Source organism: Puma concolor, chromosome C2 (genome assembly GCF_028749965.1).
Source record: "Puma concolor isolate L17-30 chromosome C2, mPumCon1.1.hap2, whole genome shotgun sequence".
NCBI lineage: Eukaryota > Metazoa > Chordata > Mammalia > Carnivora > Felidae > Puma > Puma concolor.
Window position 1 is genome coordinate 149892522 of NC_141675.1, and position 20075 is coordinate 149912596.

Below are 20075 nucleotides of genomic sequence, written 5' to 3' on the forward strand. Positions count from 1 at the left end.
AACTTGAAACAACTCACCACCGCTACTCAGGGCTGACTCGTGGGGTTTCAAGAAATGGAGGCGGATGACGGCGACCGGCCTCTTGTTGAACGTAGGTGCACCTTTCCCACTCTGTGTTTGCAGGTCCCACGTAATTCTTTCAAATCAGTTATTACTTTTATATAGGCATGAGAGCGTGCTTCCTTGCTCCTTCGTGCCCGACGAAGCAGCGCCGGGGGCCTGGGCTTGGCCTCGGCGCTCCTGGCCTCAGAAGCCAGGGCGTGCTGGCCCCCCGGGGAGGAGAAGGCACGGACGCCAGCCCGAAGGCCAGCCAGCCCGTGAAGAGCTTGCCGAAGGTGTTGTGCGTGCTGCGGGGCCTTCCTTTGGCTTCCCGGCCCTCCATCTCCGAAACAGACAAAACCAGTGTGATGAGGGTGTATGTACTTGCCAAACTGTTTATTTGCCATTCGCTAAGCGAGGAGATTGGATTTACAGAAGAGACTGTGGTACAAAGAGAGTAAGGCTCCCGTGGTCCCCGGGCAGCAGCAAGCCAGCCGCCCTGCACAGGCTGGGCTCGGGGAAGGCTCCCGGCAGAGGGGAGGCGGCCACTCGGACAGGAGCCCACGCATGATGGGGGCCACCCCCTGCCCTACCCCGTCTAGAAACACCTTGGAGAGGGGCTGGTGGGGGGAATTCTCTCATACCGTATCTGGTTTAAAACTCGAGATTGACAGTTTCCTTTTGGGAAGGATGCGACGCGTCAGTACCGGGGAGAAAGAAAAGCGCACACACATTTCCAGGAGGCTTTGCGAACAGATCCAGTAACCGCGGGCAAATAGACACTAGGTGGGTGGGGCCTGTTGGAGTAAGACTGCGTTTCCCATTGTTAGTTTGTCAATAGAGGTGTTTTACTGCCGTTTCAATTTGGAAGTTTATTTTGTTTTCCATTGATTTTTATACATCCAGAATAGCACAAATAACCAACAGTTCTTTTTTTTTTCTTTTTTTTGCACATTCATTTCCCCTAGAACAAAAAGTGAACTTAAAAAAAAAAAAAAACTGGAACCATGCTATTAGCTCTTTACAAAAGTGAATAAAAAGTAGCTCATCTTTAAGTCTAAAATAAACAAAGTAGAAAGAAGCATTTTTTTTTTGTCTACAGTATTTAGCAAACATAAGAAAAAGTCCTTAGAAACACACACAAAAAAATTGAAAAAAAGTTATTACAGGTATTAACAATATTTTATAATGAAGCTTAAAATCTATTTACATACATAAATACAATTAACTTTGTTGATGCAACTCTTCTGGAAGGAAAAAAAAAATGCCAGTTGATCAGCCTCATCAATACTGATCTGGCTAAAAGGAGGGGGGGGAAACTCCAAACAGACAAACAAAAAAACCCCAAACGATTGTATCCTGTAGGTGAACAAAAAGGCATTTGTTCAGATGTCAAAAACGTTTTCTGAGATTATCGTCAAACTGATTTCTCATGTATAAAAGACCCCAAATGTGTCATACCCCAGAAAACAAAACCCACCAAAACCAAGAATCACCAGGACGGAATGTCCTAAGGAAGCAGGTATTTCAGGACAGAAATCTGCAAGCATAAATTGCAGGACATTTGAGTGAAACCATTCATTTCCTTTCTAATCAGAGCATTGCTGTTTATCTGCACAGAAACCCGAGGCAGCAGAAAGGCTGTCTATTAACTCACTGGTTGTAATTTGCCCGGGAAGGCTTCTGTTGCCGCACTTGGACAGCAAGCCGACCCAAAATGGCTGGCAAGGTCTCTGTTCTGCTGGAAGAAACCCATGGGCAGGAGAAAGGCTGACTCACCATGTTCCTTTATGCAAAGGGAGGAGGACGGCAGCTCCTCGTGTTCTGGACATTTGGTGCGGAGTTGGGGTGTGTGTGCTGTCTCCTCAAATAAAGCGGGAGAACGGAGGAGGAAAGGGAAGCGAAACAGAGCAAGATGTTACAGGCGCAGGGGAGGGAAGAAATAGAAGTAATGTAAGAAATACAAGTAATAAAAGAAATATAGTGAGAAAAACAAAAAGAATGAAAATGCACGTTCATGTTGAAATTATAAAGGCACGAATGAGCAGTAGAAATGGCTTAATCTTTCTTCTCTTGGACCAATGTTTCCAGATACATCCAGTTAGGACATTATTGGCTTAAGGGTCTCCTCGATTAAAGGGACACCTTAATGTACCTGAAGGCAACGAATGCAACTTCTCAGGAGGGGGAAAAGCATTAAGTGTGATGCGAGGCCTATCTCCAGAACAAGTAACATCTGACTTAATTTTTTGGACCAGTTAAGTACTACATTTGCTGGTAAGGGACTGTGAAACTCCGAATGGCCAAACCAGTGGGTCTACAACGAAGTGACAAACCCTCCTCATACATGCCTTTGAGAGCAAAGATTCAATGTGGAGGATCCTCTGATTCCCCTTCTAGGGCATTAGGCTGGTTTTGAGTTGGAATATCTTCAGGTACCGGAACTGAAGTGAAAAATAGAAATTGTTTTTTCCTTCATTTCCCCCCCAGATTTTGTCAGGTCAGATACGGTCACATGTGCCGAAAAGAACGCTTCGATTCGATTTGGTAAATGGGCTAAAGGTCCCTTTCAGAAATAAAAAAAAAACCCCAACACTTAAATTTACTGACATTCAAGGGTAATTTTGCTGTAAAAATGTGATACAGAATCAAACATCAAGTTGAGTTGTGGAGAGAGGATTATGTCTAAGCTGAAAATGAATACATTCTGAGTTTCTCCAAGATCTGTTTTAGCTCTTTTCTAGATAAGAATGACCTGACTGACAAAACAAACTGCTTTACTCTTTCTTACCAAAGTGCTACTGCATCTATGTAAAACAAATAATCAATATATATATATATAAGAAAACTCAAAAACAAGTTGTTTTAAATAAGACCAGCTGTTTTGCTGCCTGCAGCCAAAGATCTTTCTAATTTGAATCCTTAAATTTATAAAATAAAAATCAAACACTGTTCTGAAGTCCTGCTTTCAAATACTCTTCAGAGTTGACCTGAAATCATTTCAGCTAACGTCAGAGGTACATTAAATAACAACCAGATCATTTTGAGCACACATATGTCAAAATCAGCAGTTAGTATTTAGGAGTTGTACACCAACTGCATTCTGACCGAATTCTCCAATGAAAATAGTGCCGTAAAATTTACAGTGACATTGGATACTTTTGAATCGTAGCCATGGGCAGCGGTGGCGCGAATTTCTCCTGTCCCGCTGAGGCACGGAGAAAACTGCACACACACACACCCCACAAGGTAGGTGAAAGCAACGCGAGGGTGGGCGGTGGACGGGCAGCGTGGGTCGGGAGTCCGGCTCGGGAGGGACAATGCTTTCGCATGCGACTCCACCAGGGCGCACACAGGAAGACTGGCCTGTTCAGGTCTGCCTCTAGGCCCACCCTCTGAAACTTCGGCTGGAGACCTGCGGGCATCAAAGGCACCCGGTCTGTAGTTTCTTCCACTCCCAGCCTCGGGGGACAGCCACACGTTTTGTTCTGCATCAACGAACAGGGACTGTATCAAACACGACTATTTTCTTGGAGCTAAAAAATCTGAACTCTGGATTCGGACGATCTCCTTACTACCCCAGGAGGGAGCAGTTAAGGAACCCATAAATTCATTCACTGGCTTCCCATGTGGATACTTCTCTGCCACACAGCTTACTTTGGATTTGTTCGGTTATAAAGCATGTCTGACATCATCAAGAGCCCGTGGAGGGAGCAAACTGCTAGGCAGAAAATAAATCCTCTCCAGAGGTGCAATCATTGGCATCTACCTGAACCCTCTGGAACCAGATCTGACCTTCTCTGTTCCAAGGGAGGGAGTCAGATAGGAGACCCTCTGTTGAGCTTGGCAGAAAATTCCATACTTCAGATCCTTTGAGTGGCCCTCAGTATCTAAAAAGCCTATTAAAAACATTGCTGCGTTAGCTACCAACTCGTTTGATTAACATGAAAGGGAGTTTAATGTAAACAATATTTAGATAACCCGGTCATCTCAATGCCTGTCCTTTTTTTCCAGCCTTCTTCAATGTGACACATTTAACTTTGGCTACTATCAAAAACAAAAATGTAGTACTTGATATTTTTCTTCTTAATATAAGTACATTTAAATAATAAAAAAAAAGTATCAACACATAAGTAAGTGTCTAAACATCAAGATACATAAATATCTAGGGATTCCTTGTGGGAATACAGTAGTTGAAAATGACCCAAAGCTGTAGCTGTTTCTCTAAAACAACAACTACACGAAAGTCCAAAAGAAAAGTTAAATAAATCTTACAGAAAAAGGAATCATAGTTCTTTCAATTGTCAAAGCAAGAAAGAAGCAAGCTCAAATTTATATATATATATATAAAAATAAAAACCACCCCAAATGCAAATACGCATTTTGCAATTTATAAGGTGCTGGAAAAGAAAATTAAAACTATGAATTAGATACCAAAACAAGAGGAGCTGCATTCCCCCACCCCTCCCCGCCCCAAACCAAAAATTCCATTCTTTGGAATAGACAACTTGGTTAAAAAGTGAAGTCAAGGGTATAAAATCTTTCTTTTATTCACAGCATCGCTAAATCAGAAGCATTCACAGTTTCCCTCTGGGAATCTTCCTGTTTGCCTTACGACGCGTCCGCGTGGTGGCGGAGCGGACACCCTCGCGGGGGGCGGGGGGGGGGGGAGCGGAGGGGGGAGGTCGGGTCGGGTTCGGAAAAGGGGACACGGGCCCACACGACGGCGCTCCGCACGTTTCCGGGGGGCGGGGGGCGGCGCGGAGCGGGGCGAGATCCCAGGGCCCCGGGCGCGGGGCGCGCTCCCCGCCCCGGGCCCGGCCTGCCCGCCCAGGCGGGCCGGCCGTCTGCGGCCAAGGCCGGGCCGGGGCCGGGCGCCCCTCCCGCCGGCCGCCGCGGGGGCCTCAGTAGGGCCGCCACACGGCCTCCTCGAGGCGCGCGGCGGGCGCCATGTTGGTGGGCGAGTTGCTGTGGCTGCCCTCGGCCTCCACCACGTCGCTCTGGTTCGGGAGGCTGGGGTTGAGCAGCGCCGAGCCCGTGGACGCGTTGGTGCAGGGCGGCAGGATGCGCGGCGGCGAGCGCTCGCCGCCCACCATGGAGAACTGGTAGGAGCCGGCCGAGGCGCCGTAGTACAGGTGGTAGGAGGGCGAGCTGGCCTGGAAGGGGCCGCCCTGCGCCTGCGACGAGCCGGGGTAGGGCGGCGGCAGGTACGTGTGGTAGCGCGTGGCCGAGCTCATGGCCGACATGCCGATGCCGATGCCCGACGTGACGGGCGTCGGGGAGTAGGTGAAGGCGCCGGGGTAGTGCATGCGAGGGTCTGAGATGGAGGGCAGCGCGGGGAACTGGCGCGGGTCGCCGAAGGCCGTCAGGTCGGGCGCCGCTGCGGGGTAGGGGGGGGAGAAGAGAAGCGTCAGGCGCTGGTGGGGGAGGCCACGCCCCTCCCGCCCACGGCCACGCCCACGTGGCTACCCAGAATGCTGCTGTCCCCGGAGCCCGGGCCTACCCAGCATGCTAGTGGGCAGGGAGGTGGGTGGACGGCCGTATAGGACGACGCATAACGTGAGTTCGTGTGCGATACCACGTTATTGTAAACGATGTAATGTAACATCCAATACGGTAGATACGATACGTATGATTGGATATCGGTGTAGCGGGGTTGACAAGCCCGCCTTCCAGCTGCTACCGATTTTCGCATGGCTCACAAGCTTACTTCTCTACATGGTTGAAAGAAGTGAAAAGAAGAGTATTTCCTGACGTGAAGGTCCCGTGAAATTCAAATTTCAGTGGCCACACTGACCATTTCGTTGGAAGGAGCTTTGCTCATTCTTTGATGTATTATCGGGGCTGCTGTGGAGCCACCGCCGCAAAGTTGAGTGGTCGGGACACGGACCGATCGTGGGACCCAGGAAGCATAAAATACCTACTATCTGGCCCTTTCCATTAAAAAGTTGGCAGAAAGCGTAAAATACCTACTGTCTAGCCCTTTACTTTAAAAAGTTGACCAGCCCTCTATCATCAGTATATTAATATGCCAATATTAATATAAGTGTAATCTGTGATATGAACATAATAATAACAAGATGTAACTTATAAAATTATGCAATGCTAATGTAATGGATGCATGAGCAGATGAATATTAATAGAATATATCCTACATAATATGACACTGTTATATTAATATATAATAACATAATACATTATACATAATATTTAAGTTGAATCATAGGAAGCTGCTGTTTCTGTAGGCCTCAAACAATTAAAAATTGGCAATTTCTTATGATTTGCTCTAATGCGTGCCATACTAATGAGAATGAGTGGCAGTGAATATCACCACCGCTCTCTCCCCTACGTCTATCTTTAGACTTGTTCCACATTGGTAGAAAAATACAGCCTCAGTTTCACCTGGTTCGCTTCGTTGGTTCTGTGCTTCACTGCTTTGTTAACACAAGTGGCCGCAGGGCCTTGATGTATATACTCCATTTTTGCACACGCTGAAGTTTTACCAGGAATGGCAAAGCTTTGTCTATAAAACTCATTTTGTTAGGGTCATGCATTTATGGTTTCAGAAACCGGCTTTGACCTTCCCTGCATCCTTCTGCATTTTTCTCAACCACAGGCTGCCCTTGGGAACTACTAGGGGGTCTGGATGCCAGGAAGTGCTCCCTGTGTCCTGTAGATCAGTTTCCCAACAGTAGCACTATTGACATGTGGGGCCAGATAGTTATTTGTTGGGGCGGTGGGGGGCTGTCCTGTGCATTGTAGGATGTTTGGCAGCGTCCTTGGCCTCTGCCCACCAAATGTCAGTGGTGCCCCCACACCCCGCATGGCGACAACTAACGATGTCTGTAGACCCTGCCCAGTGTTCTGGGGGTAGGGTGAGGGGGGCAAAGCCACCATCTCCCCCGCCCCCACTGAGAACCACCACTGTAGATGCAGGATGGTGTCCTGGGGTAATTTCTGTTCTTCAGAAAGTGCCATCAGCAAATCCAAAAGAATGAAACGTTTTGAAATTTGTTAAGTTCTGAAACCAACGTATAAAATAACTCCAAGCTCAGGATGGCATGTAGCCTGTGTCCTTTTGTGTTCAGGCCCATAGAGCAACTTAACGGAGCCAAGAGTTTGCTCTGAAAGGAAAGCTACCAGGGTGGATTAATCTGTTTTTGGAAGGCATCCGGGGTTGATCAACTTCCTCATATTTCAAGCCTATTATTCCAGCAGGGAGAGCTAGTGTGCTCCTCTCTCTGCCTGTCTCTCTCTCCCTCTCCCCCCCTCCTTCCCTTTCTCCCTTCTCCTCCTTCCCTCTCTCTCGAATGAACTCCTCTGTAAATTTGGGGTGAATGTGATGAGGAGGTCTATACTCCTCATCAGAGAGGTAATCAAAGTTTATAGAAACAACTGAAGTCTGCAGCCAATCTCTCTGCTAATGAGGAAACCAGGAGTCTGCCTTTCAAACAAACACTGCTGTTAATCTTTTCAAAGCGAGTCAGACATGTGGGCAGGGAAAACGCTGTGAACTGACAGTGGTTCTAGAGCTGCCCTTCCGTGGCCACGCTCTCGCTCGTCCTGAAGCCAGGCCGCACCTCATTCCACAGCGTTCGTCCCTGCCCGCTTTCTGGGGCCGTCTGTGAGCAAGCTCTGTGTCACTTGTTTTTGCTCACACGGAGAGCCGTGACAGGAAGCTTGACTCCATTTTTCCAGTGAGATTTCTATAGTCGAGGGAGAAGCATTAGGCAAATGCAATCAATTTGTTGGCATCTGATGCAAGAACTCTGGACACAGGCTAATGACTCTGCCCATTATGCCTCTTGCTCCATTTGCCCTGAGACACAAAGGTGAATCCACTGGAAAAATGAATGAAAGGTCACCCTGTTTCATGGCGATGTCTGGACATGTTCTGCCAGTGTGTTCCAGCTACTACGTGGTAACCTGGTGATGGTACCAAGTTACCGTAATCCCGAGTGAGTCCGCGGTTGGTCACGGATGTAAGTCATGGAATGATGTTACGGTCTCAGCTGTCAGGGGAAAATAGCCCTTTCATTTGTGGGCAGGATATCTGAAAGGTCTTCAGTACGGCCCGTGATTCTTCTTCCAATGCCACTCCACCAGAGGCCATCTGTCTGGTCAAGCCATCCTTCCTCACGCATTTTGATAGAAAAAGAGCTGCGGCCCTCTAGATACGGTCCGATTCAAATGGTCTATTCAAATATTTGTTGCCATTTTTACGTTCAGTCTGACATTTCCTACCAAGCCCCACCGCCATGCACCGTTCACCCCACCTGGCTGTAGCTCACGTGTCCCTTCGGCTGGCCCGGTGCCCCCTTATTCAACAGCGTGTGGGGGTGGCGACCCCTAATAGTCACAGGGAGCTCTTAAGAAGTAGGAAATCTAGGGATTAGGAGGTTCAGGTATTTTCGTTGGAAATGTTTCCCCACCGACGGGGCTAAATATTTGCCGTGACAGCTCAAGTGTTCGTTCTGCAGCTTGACATGGATGAAAGCTGTCCCACTCAGGCCCCTCCCACTGCCCCCAAAGGATTAAACAGCCTGAGCAGATAATGGCTGCCTTAAAAGGATCTTTTGCATGACTCAGATTAATGCATGCTGTCTGTCGCCCAGGTTGGCAGCTAAACATTAATTTTTTTTTTTTTAAGAAAAAAAAAAATAAAGGAAAACCTCCAGATGACATCTCTTTTCAGACAAGGTGTGGAGACTGTCTGCAGAGGAAAGAGGGGGAGACCAGAGGGTAAGGCCCCTTCGCAGAAGGAAGTCCAGGTGGGGCTGGGGGCGGGGAGAGGGGCAGATCTCAGAGCTCTGGGGCGGGATTAAAAGGAAAAGCAGTCAGAGCAGTGTCAGGTTCTCAAAGCTGGCAGACCGGCAGGCACTTTTCTTTTATGTGTCCCAACCCCCCCACTGCCCCCAGGCATATGACAACACGTTGCAGGCCTGTGCTCCAGGCTTGAATTCTCAGAGGGAGATCTGCCAAGTTGAAGAGCAGCGTCCCATGTGCTTCCCTGCCACGGGGGGGGGGGGGGGGGGGGGGGGGGGGGGGGGGGAGCTCATCCGGAATCCTCTCCGCCCTCCCTCCAAGACAGTCTTGGGCGCTGAAATGGGACGGGGTTTTTGTGTACTTCACACCCTCATGCCATAAGACGTCCTTCCTTTACTCTTTGGGTCACTGAAGTCCTGGTTATTCAGAAGTGTAACAGCGACACGGGACTTGGGAGGGCACGCTACTCGTTCTTTAAAAAAAAAAAAAAAAAAAAAAGCCACCCTCCCATCTGAACCCTGATCAGTTGGAGCAGCTGTCTCCTAGGGCTCTAGAAGGTGCGGATCTTGGGTGCTGACCAAGTCAGAAGTCTTATGTAATAAACTCCAAGGGACCCACAGCAGGCACATTTCCAAGGAAAACAGTAATTGTTTCAGATGTAGAGAGCCGAGCAGCGCCACTGAGAAGAATCAATAAAAGTTGACAAGTGCCTTTGGAATCAAACTAGTCCTGAGGGAACAGAACTTCTAAAACAACAGGCTGAGCAGACGTCATAATTCCTAGGCTACTTCCTCAGCTCCTCAGCCCCCAGCAGGTGCCCTGAAAATACGGGCATTAATAGTCGACAATAATGTGGGAAGTGGGCACCCAGGTTGGCTCTCCCGTTTCACTACAGTGCCCGAGAATACCCGAAGGCGGCGGTTCTCAGCTAAGGGGGCAGTTTGGGACCTCTGGCTATTTGGCAACGTCTGGAGACATCCTTGGTTGTCCTGATGGGGGGCGGGGGGGGGGGGACGGCTGTATCTAGAGGCCAGAGATGCTGCTAAAGATCCTACAGTGCACGGGACAGCCCTCCACGACCAAGAATTCTCTGGCCCCAGTTGTCAGTGGCGCTGCGGTTGAGAAGCTCTGGGAAGAAGCCAAAGCGTTTGGTGAAATCTCGAGTACTCACAACTGTCTGGAAAACACAGTGTTACCCAGAGCGTTTAAAATGGCGGACAAGAGGCCTTGGCCCCTTTGCCTGCCCCCTGATCTACTCTAATCGGATCTCAAGGGCTGAAAAGCCAAAACCACCACCCGCTGCCCAACACACGTGAAGTGCGCTTGCGGGCTTCACAAGGCTGAAGTTCTCGGAGCTGTTTTCACAGTCTGGCCCAGCTCCAATTCCAAAGCTCCAAACAGGGAGTTTCTTCCTTTGCTTTTAACAAAGGAATTTTTCTCTCCGATTTCCCTGCCCACGAGCAAAGGTGAGTGCCAAGCCCAAAGGTCTCATAGGTTACATGACTAATATTTAATGAGCTCGTATTAACAACAATTATGCTAACCACGACACCCAAGCTTTCCATTCTGCTCCTCTAGTCTGGTGCGAACATCCCTTCATTCGAAATATCTCACGTGGGCGCCTGGGTGGCTCAGTCGGTTCAGCCTTTGGCTCAGGTCATGATCCTGTGGTCTGTGAGTTCGAGCCCCCGGGTCAGGCTCTACGCTGACAGCTTGGAGCCTGGAGCCCGGAGCCTGGAGCCTGCTTCGGCTTCTGTGTCTCCCTCTCTCTGTCCCTTCCCTGTTCACGCTCTCTCTCTCTCTCTCTGGCTCTCAAAAATGAATACATGTTAAAAAAAAAAAAAAGAAATCTCTCACGTGGGGTATAGCACGGGTACCCCAGTGTTGTTCACATGGCCTCTGAAAGCTGGCCACCACCAGATGGACAGTTCCATCAGAGTTCTAGACGCCGATTACTTTGACCTTGTGTATTATTAACCCTTCAGCTGCTTTATACCTTTGTCTGCCAAATGTGAGCAAGCCCAAAATGCCCACAGAATCCACTTCTGCCTTCGCATTCATAATCCCCGTCTCAAGGTGTCAGGGAAAATCTGTGCACGGGTATAGGACTTAGACAACCTTGTCTTTAAAGCACATTTTGCCCACCCCCTCCCAAATGACTGCCAGCCCCTTCAGGCATCTCCAGTCTCTCGAGCCTTCCACTCTAGCTCGACTTCAAAGAGTGTGTTCGAGCAGCTTACTTGAGAGTCGACTGGAAATCTCTGCGGAGAGGGTTGTCATGCCGCTGGCCCGTCCAGGGGAGATGGGTGTTGCTGGGTGTACGGAAGGTGAGGCGATTGATCCCAGGTACTGGTAGGACTGGTCATAGGACCACGGTGGGGACGGCTGGATCTGCCTTGTGTCTGCAGAGGATTGGAGAGGTCAGTCATATGTCAGGTGGGGTGGGATTGAAGAAAAGAAACCTTTTAATAAAAAGCTAGTCACCTTTGTTTGTCATACGTCCTGTGGCCTGTTGACCGGTTTGTAGTAAGTCCAAGTATTTGCTTTTGTTCGAGAATCTCCCCCCTCCTCCCAAAGTTACTGAATTATTGTTTGTGTGAAATATAGTTTATTCTCGAAGATTTCCCCCGGATGACTGTTCCTTCCAAAGGTTTCACTTGATCACGCTCATAACGATGGGAGAGGTTGAAGATGCTTTCCAGGTAGGTGTTCCCACCCACCTGTTGAACTACCACATGTACTGGCCGCCCAGCTTTACCGCGAGTTACAATTCTCATCCTCCAAAACATTTTATCAACTCAGGTGATCACCTATCCATCTGTAGTCAGTAAGCAAAAAAGAACATAGAGCTTTGATTTTTTTTTTTTTTTTTTTTTTTTGGACCTTTGGCAAAAATACTCCAAGGGCTTTTAAATGTCCTCCGTTTACGTGAATTCTCTCCCAAGGATGACAGAAAAGAGGGTCTGGCTGGGAAGCTGGTGATGGGGCCTGAGGACTGGTTCACAAGCCCAGCAGTAGTGATCTAGCCCTACCAACCCAGACCAACAGGTACCAACCCAGACCAACAGCTGTCCTGCACGTTTTCAAGACCTCCAGTTTGCCGTGTTTAAAGGGCAGAATGTTGAGCAAGTATTTTATAGATGGCCAATAAATGAGGCTTGGGATAGAGAAGAGACAAAACTCTGACTTCAGAAGATTTAGGTAAAAAGGACTTTGTAAATTTGACTCCAGCATTCACAGGAGTCTTAGTTTCAAAAGCATCACACTGTTTGCAGATGAAATGGAGGGGAAAAAAAAGGAACAAACCCTCTATTCTTAGGCAACACGTGTAAGCAAATTTAAATGGAATGTTGGCCCGCCAGAGATAGCTTTCCATTTTTTTTTTTTTAGGGCTAAACATCGATTTTCTCTTTGCGTCCCACCTTCTCTGTGGACCACACCAGTCCCCAGGGTCCTCATAGCCCGGGCTGCATGAAGCCGGGAGTCAATCTAGAAAGAGCAGTGTTCCTCAGGAAAATACCAGTCACAAGCTGTGTATGTGCCAGGACATAAAGAAGTGAGTTATTCCTACTCGTTATAAAACGTCCAGTTCTACTTCCAACGGGGAATTTGCATTTCCAACAGTTTAAGTTTGCTGTTTTTGTTGATCTGTTGGAAGCCGTCAAAGCAGGGGTTTGGAGACCCAGGTCTCCTCCCCCACCTTCCTGCCCGCCCCTTCCCCTTTCCCTCACGTGGATCCATTTCTTTCTTTCCTGTAAAATAGCTCAATTTTGGGGGCACCCGGGTGACTCAGTCGGTTGAGCGTTCCAGCTCTTGATTTCAGCTCAGGCCATGATCCCCAGGTTGTGGGTTCGAGCCCCGCTTTGGGCTCCGTGCTGAGCACGGAGTCTGTTTGGGATTCTCTCTCTCCCTCCCTCTGCCCCTCTCCCCCGCTCGCGTGCATGCGCACACTCTCTCTCTCTCTCTCCAAAAAATAATAAAATAACTCAATTCTTTAAGTTTGAAAACTCTGGGGAAATATTTTAACTTAGAATCTCTGAAATCTAATATTAAAGAAGGGCCCTCATGTCATCCTGAATTTGGGGGAATTTGAGCAGAGGGCAAGGAGTAAGAGAACTGGTCCATTCTAAACTCAGTGGAAATGAATGTTCAACTACAGCCAAAGATCCTGCAATCTTACAGACAACAGTGTTTCCAATAATTGTAAGCAAACAGCAACAGCAGGATGTTCTGTATCCCCCTGTTACTGCAAGCGTTTTCTTCCAAGTGAAGAAGAAAGTGTAGACTCAGATATCTTTGTAAGGCATGCATATGTCTTAGATCTACACATTTGCTGCGGGAATATATAGTACTCAAATATTTTAATCATTTAAGAAACAAACAAAAGAGGTTTTATAATTGTCATAAAGCCCTCCGGGGTGTGAATTGCGGTTCAGTAATTCATGCCTTGCTGTGTAGACAGCCCAGCTTCCCCTAACCCCGTGTCTAAAACCACAGTAAGCATAAAGTATTAGGCCATGATTCATGCTCTGTCATGTTTTACTGTAGTGAAAAAGTTGTGCTAGGCTTTTCTAAACTCATAATTAAACCGTGCAAACGTTGCATAATGTTTCACAGCCTTTTAAAAATATGCTTTGGTAAAATGATCTTTATGATTAAAGTCCAAGTTCTCTGATTGTTTTTTTTTTTTTTTTTAACCCAGGGTTTTATATTCAACATTCTTACTCCACACACAACGTAGCTTTCCAGTGTGGAGGAGGGATAACACTAAAAACCCAAAGGACCCCCGTCCGATCACTTTCCATTCACATGACCGTAGTGAATTGGGTTTGGGTTCATTGCCAGCGATGGGCCAGAAGGTGGTGATGGCGAGCTGCTCGTGCCAGGTTTTTGGGTGTTTTCTAATTCTACAGGTATTATTCATAAAAATCCAAAAGCAAAAAATAGAACAGAACACTAGGGCCAACGATATGGTATTTGCTGAGTTTACCGCTCAGTTACCAGTCTTGCTCTGACGGGGCCGACGCGAACACAAGAAAGCAGAGAAATGGCAGTGTGGTGGGCCAGCACTGGAAGACAGGATATGATCTCCAAGCCCCTTCCAACAGTAACAGCGCAGGATTCTAATTCAAACAGGTCCTACACAGTGTTTCTCTGCTTCACTTGTATGCTAATCAGACTTAGGAAGGAATCAGGTGGAAGCGTGGGGTGAAGAATGGTGCTCTTAATAATAAAGGCAGCCATTCTGGGACGAGGAAGTAGGCCGGGAGAAGACGGAAGTGATCCAGAAAAGACCACAGGCCGAGGAAGAGAACCACTGTCAGTCATTCGCCAGAAAGTAGGGCGACTTGTTCTTGAAGGGAGGGCCTCCGATAAGTCACGCCATCAAGAAGGACAGAAGTTTTGTTTCGTTTTGAAATTTTAGCGTGTGCCCCGCATGTGCTAACTTAGCTAGTAGTAGCCTGATGAATAAGACCAAGGTGGCCCCTGCCCCATTGGAACTTCTAGGCTGGTATCAGTGAAGATCCTGAGAGCAGATGATGCTTGGGAAGGTTTCTTGCTATTGCATGAATCGTCATGTTGAGAGTTTTTTTTGTGTTTTCGTTCACACTGATTGGTTCGTCCATTCATTCATCCATTTCATAGGCTAATGAAATTATTCACACCCTCATTCGTTCGTGTTGCCCATGAGGTTTTTCGCTTTGCTGGGGTCACTGTTCGGGGGACTCGGTAGTGAGTGGACTGTAGTCCTCGCCTTTAGGGAACGACAGCTCGTGAGGGACCTGTGTCCAGGCAAACTGATGGATGGTCTGTCTAATCTGGGCTTGCACACAGCTGTTCCCAGGTCAGAGCTACCCTGATGGTGTTCATTATACACTTCTGTTCCGCCTCAGAGGAACAGGCTAGGGAAAGTGTCTAATTGAAGTCCTAGAATAGATTCCAGCCCGAATTCTGCCTGTACCCTGGGCAGGTCATTTCTTTTCCCTGCTACGTAGTTTTCCCACTTCAAAAAGTAGTGGCGAAGGGTAAGTGAGGTAAGCTATATATAAAGCAAGTAACCCAGTTTGGGGCCATATGAAATGTCCAATTAGTCTGAGTAAGTTTTATGATTATATTATGAAAACGGAAAATAGGGGTGCCTGGGTGGCTCAGTCGGTTAAGCCTCCGACTTCGGCTGAGGTCATGTGAGTTCGAGCCCCATGTTGGGTTCTGTGCTCCCCTCTCTCTCTGCCCCTCCCCTGCTCACGCTCTCTCTCTCTCTCTCTCAAAAATAAATAAACATTAAAAAAAAAAAAAAGGGAGGGGCGCCTGGGTGGCTCGGTCGGTCAAGCCTCTGACTCTCGGTTTGGGCTCAGGTCATGATATTGTGGTTCATGAGATCGAGCCCCGTGTCAGGCTCTGCGCTGGCAGCGAGGAGCTTGCTTGGGATTCTTTCTCTTCTCTCTCTGCCCCTCCCCTGCTTGAGCTCTCGCTCTCTGTCCCCCCCCCTTCTCAAAGAGAAACATTTAAAAAATAAAAAAAAATTGAAAAAGGGGAAGTGAATCCATGCTAAGGGATTCATCTGATACATATTGGTAAGGCCATGTGCACCTGCTCCAGAGCGAGGCTCAGGTAATACCGTGCTGTTCACTGATAACAGGGCTTGCCAGCTGGTCTCCAGCACCAGAGAGGAACTGGGCTTGGACGATTAAGTGGTAAAGGGCAAGAAAACCGGATATTTGAGGTAAGGATAGCAGGGCAAGGATCCACTCTTAATGGTTATTTAATGGTGGCTTTGATGTTCATGTTGCCACTAAGAAAACTACCAGAGGGGCGCCTGGGTGGCTCAGTTCGTTAAGCATCCAACTCTCGGTTTTGGCTCGGGTCATGATTTGACGGTTTGTGGGTTTGAGCCCCGCATCAGGCTCTGCACTCTCAGATCCCTGCACTCCCAATCCCTGCTTGGGATTCTCTCTCTCTCTCTCTCTCTCTCTGTCTCTCCGCCCCTCCCCTGCTCTCACGCGCTCGCTCTCTGTTTCTCTCAAAACAAATAAATACACTTAAAAAAAAAAAAACCACTGGATTAAGAAATTTAAATTTGAGCCTTTCTGCCTCCTATGTTTTTCGGGGTACATAATGTTTTGATGCAGCTGCTCTACTGAGGCCATCTTGTGATGGGTTATTTTCAGCTTTTTGAGCATCATCCCTTCCGTTTGGAATGAGGCCAGAGAAGGGGGATGTTGGGGATCGGACGGGGCAGAAGCAAGAGCTCAGAGAGCTCCGAGGCATACGCCACTCAGTAAGAAAGCAGAGCGCTGTCGCCTTTTGGTGCAGTGACATCAAAAAGTCGCCAGAGTGAGAAGTGACCCTATCAAATAATTGCTGTCAAGGTGTTCTGCTTCCTGCTGCACCTCTGAAACGTAAAGAGCGTCGGGGGCCACCAGTCCCATCCCTACAAGAAAAAAAGCTGAACAGACCGGTAATCCATGACTTTTCGTAGTCTATTAGAGAATTGAGACTATAGGGCAAACCGCCAGCCTGAGGTCCTGAGGGGCACGCGACTGTAGAAATTCGCACTGAGGGTCTGCGTGCCAGGAACAGAAGCTACTGGGGCCATAAACTGGTAGGAACATTTATATGGTAATTTTTATAAATTGTTGGAGACTGAGTATAGGCACCTGTGAGAATAAGAAACCTCTGGGGGCTGTAGTCTTGTGTGTGTGTGTGTGTGTGTGTGCACGTGCACGCGTGTGCATGTGCGTGCGTGGGGGGGCGGGGACACTCTCATGAAGTTGGCCTCACAAACTCCTCCAGGTTTCATGGGATCCAGTATAATAACAGCGGGTCACAGCTTAAAGACACCATTTAGGGAAGTGTTCTTAGGGAAGTCCAAAGACAACAAGGGAGACAAGGACATTAGAGGAATTTGAATCCTCCGGCATCGACAGCTTCAGTAAACATTATACGCAGCCCAACTACTAGCGAGATGCACATAAAATCTCACACTGAAGACCTGTTTACCTCCATTCCCATGACCCTGATACATCAGGCCCAGCTTTCAAATTAGACACAACAGGGCATATGCCAAAAGGTAAGAGAGGCAGTCTGAAGAGATACAGTTGGCATCAGAACCAGACTCAGATATGACATAGAACTTGGGAATTCCCAGACGGGGGATTTAATTATGATTAATATGTTAAGGGCTCTACTGGAAAAAGGAGACCTCATACAAGAACAGGTGGGTGATGTCCTACGGAGATGGAAACTCTCAGATACAGAAGGAAATTCTGGAAGTTAAAAACATTGTAACAGAGGTGGGAAATGCCTTTGACAGGTTCATCAATAGACTGGACATGGCTGAGGAAAGAATCAACAAGCTTTAAAATATGTTAAAAACTTCCCAACCTAAAAGGTGTACAGAGAGAAAAGAAAGAAAAACCAATGCAAACAAACAGAATAAACCCAAACAGAACATCCATGAACTCTGGGACAATTTCAGAAGGTCTGATATATGGAGAGTGGAAATACCAGAAGGAAAACAAAGAGAAAACAGTGGAAGAAATAATTGAATTATTAATGGCCAATAATTTTTCTTTTTCTTTTTTTTAAATTTATTTTTAATGTTTATTTTTCAGAGAGAGAGAGACAGAGCTGGGGGAGTGGGGGAGGGGCAGAGAGAGAGGGAGACACAGGATCCGAAGCAGGTTCCAGGCTCCAAGCTGTCAGCACAGAGCCCGACGCGGGGCTCGAACCAACGAACCACAGGATCGTGACCTGAGCCGCAATCAGACACTTAACTGATTGAGTCACCCAGGTGCCCCATAATGGCCAATAATTTTTCAAAATTAATGACGGACATCAAACCATAGATCTGAGAAGCTCAGAGAACACCAAGGAAGAGAAATACCAAACCATCTACAGAAACACCTTACTTAGCAAGAAGGGTAAGAATTACTTCCAAGTTCTCTTCGGAAGCCATACAAGCAAAAAGAGAGTGTAGCAAATATTTAAAAAGTGTGAAGAAAAAAAACCCCAAAAACCACCAGCCTAGAATTCTATGCTCCACAAAATTATACCTCGACAGTGAAGGAGAAATAGACATTTTCTGACCTGCAAAAACTGAGGTAACTTATCCAGCGCAACAGCCATGCAAGAAATGTTACAAGAAGCTCTTAGAGGGCGCCTGGGTGGCGCAGTCGGTTAAGCGTCCGACTTCAACCAGGTCACGATCTCACGGTCCGTGAGTTCGAGCCCCACGTCGGGCTCTGGGCTGATGGCTCAGAGCCTGGAGCCTGTTTCCGATTCTGTGTCTCCCTCTCTCTCTGCCCCTCGCCCGTTCATGCTCTGTCTCTCTCTGTCCCAAAAATAAATAAACGTTGAAAAAAAAATTAAAAAAAAAAAAAAAAGAAGCTCTTAGAGGAAAAGGAAAATGTAGGTCAGAAACTTAAATTGACAGAGAAAGGAAGAGCTTCAGGGAAAGAATAATGAAGGTAAAATAAAGTCTTACTTTTCCTGTTCTTAGCTGATCCAAAAGATAACTGTCTAAAATGACATTAGTGATATTAGATGTTAGAGGGAATACACATTGGATGGTCACAGCAGATGGACAAAGGATATGAGTTGCAGTAATGACAGAGTGGAAGGAATGGTGTAGTGTTATTTAATGGTGGCTTTGATTCATTATACATGTGGTTTGCAAACTCTAGGGCAAACACTAAAAACGGTAAAAAAATTTTTTTTTAAGTTTATTTATTTTTGAGAAAGAGACAGCATGAGTGGGGCGAGGGGCAGAGAGAGGGAGAGAGAGAGAATCCTAAGTAGGCTCTGTGCTGTCAGCACAGAGCCCGATGTGGGGCTTGAACTCACATCATGAGATCGTGACCTGAGCCAAAACCGAGAGTCGGACGCTTAACTGACTGAGCCACCCAGACGCCCCTAAAAACACTTTTCTTAAAAGGTGCAATTGATAGGCTAAGAGAGGATATAAAATGGAGTCATAGAAAGTGCTCCGTTAAGATCAGAGAAGGCAGAAAAAGAGGAGAAAAAGAGAACAGGTAAATACATATAAAATAGTACAAGCATGGTACGTATGAATCCAACCATATCAAGAATCACTTTAAATATGAATGTTCTAGGGGTGCCTGGGTGGCGCAGTCGGTTGAGCGTCCGACTTCAGCCAGGTCACCATCTCGCGGTCCGGGAGTTCGAGCCCCGCGTCGGGCTCTGGGCTGATGGCTCAGAGCCTGGAGCCTGTTTCTGATTCTGTGTCTCCCTCTCTCTCTGCCCCTCCCCCGTTCATGCTCTGTCTCTCTCTGCCCCAAAAATAAAAAAATAAACGTTGAAAAAAAATTAAAAAAAAAATAAATATGAATGTTCTAAACGCACCCAGTTAAAACACAGGAACTGTCAGAGTGAATTAATAACAAGGCCCAACTATATGTTGTCGACAAGGAACCTACTTGAAATGTAAAGACCTGGGTTAAAAGTAAAGAGATGCACAGACGCCATGCTGACAGTAAGCCACAGAAAGGCAGGGTAGCTCTAATCATTTTATACAAAACTAGCTTCAGGAGAAGGAAAAAATTTCAGGGATAAAGAGGGGAAATACGTGATGATGAATGAGTCCGTTCTCTAAGAAGATGTAACCATCCTTAATGTGTGTGCACCTAACAACAGAGTGTCAAAAAACATGAGGCGAAAAGTGACTTTGAACTACAAGAAACAATAGAAAAATAGTCTTCTAGCAACGGATCCATCAAGCAGGCAGAAAATTAAGGCACATTTGACCTGAACAGTACCACCAACAAGCTTGATGCAGTGAACATGTATAGAAGATGCCATTTAACAACAGCAAAAGACACTTTCTTCTCAACCTCACAGGGAACATTCACCCAGAAAGACCACATTCTGGGCCATAAAACACCCTTAACAGATTTACAAGAGCAGAAATCATGCACAGTGTATTCTCAGACCACATGGATTTAAAGCTAAAACGACAACGTCGACAACGGAAAGTTAGCTGGAAGAAGTATTTGGAGCTTCGACAACACACCTCTAAATAACCCACGGGGTAACGACGACGTCTCCAGAGAAATTAAAATGCACTTTGAATTAGATGAAAATCCAGCTGATCACAATTTGCGGGATGCGGCGAAAGCAGCGCTCCGAGGGAAATTTGTAGCATCGAACGCATATATTAGAAAAGAAGAAAGATCCAGAATCGATGATCTGAGCTTCCACCTTAGGAAAGTAGAGGAAAAAGAGCACACTAAAGCGAAAGCAAGCGGAAG

General features: G+C 47.1%; 1 protein-coding gene across 7 annotated transcripts in view; it reads right to left on the reverse strand.

The window, feature by feature from the left end:
* Positions 1-418: 418 nt before the first annotated feature.
* Positions 419-20075, reverse strand: part of RUNX1 (RUNX family transcription factor 1) — a 259423-nt gene continuing 239766 nt past the window's right edge. For all 7 annotated transcript variants that reach the window (XM_086675931.1, XM_086675930.1, XM_086675926.1 and 4 more), the window contains 2 exons: positions 11046-11207; positions 419-5419 (listed from right to left, as the gene is read on the reverse strand). In XM_086675931.1, coding sequence (XP_086532057.1) covers positions 4944-5419; positions 11046-11207 — 638 coding nt within the window. In that variant the 3' untranslated portion in view covers positions 419-4943. The remainder of the gene's footprint in view (positions 5420-11045; positions 11208-20075) is intronic.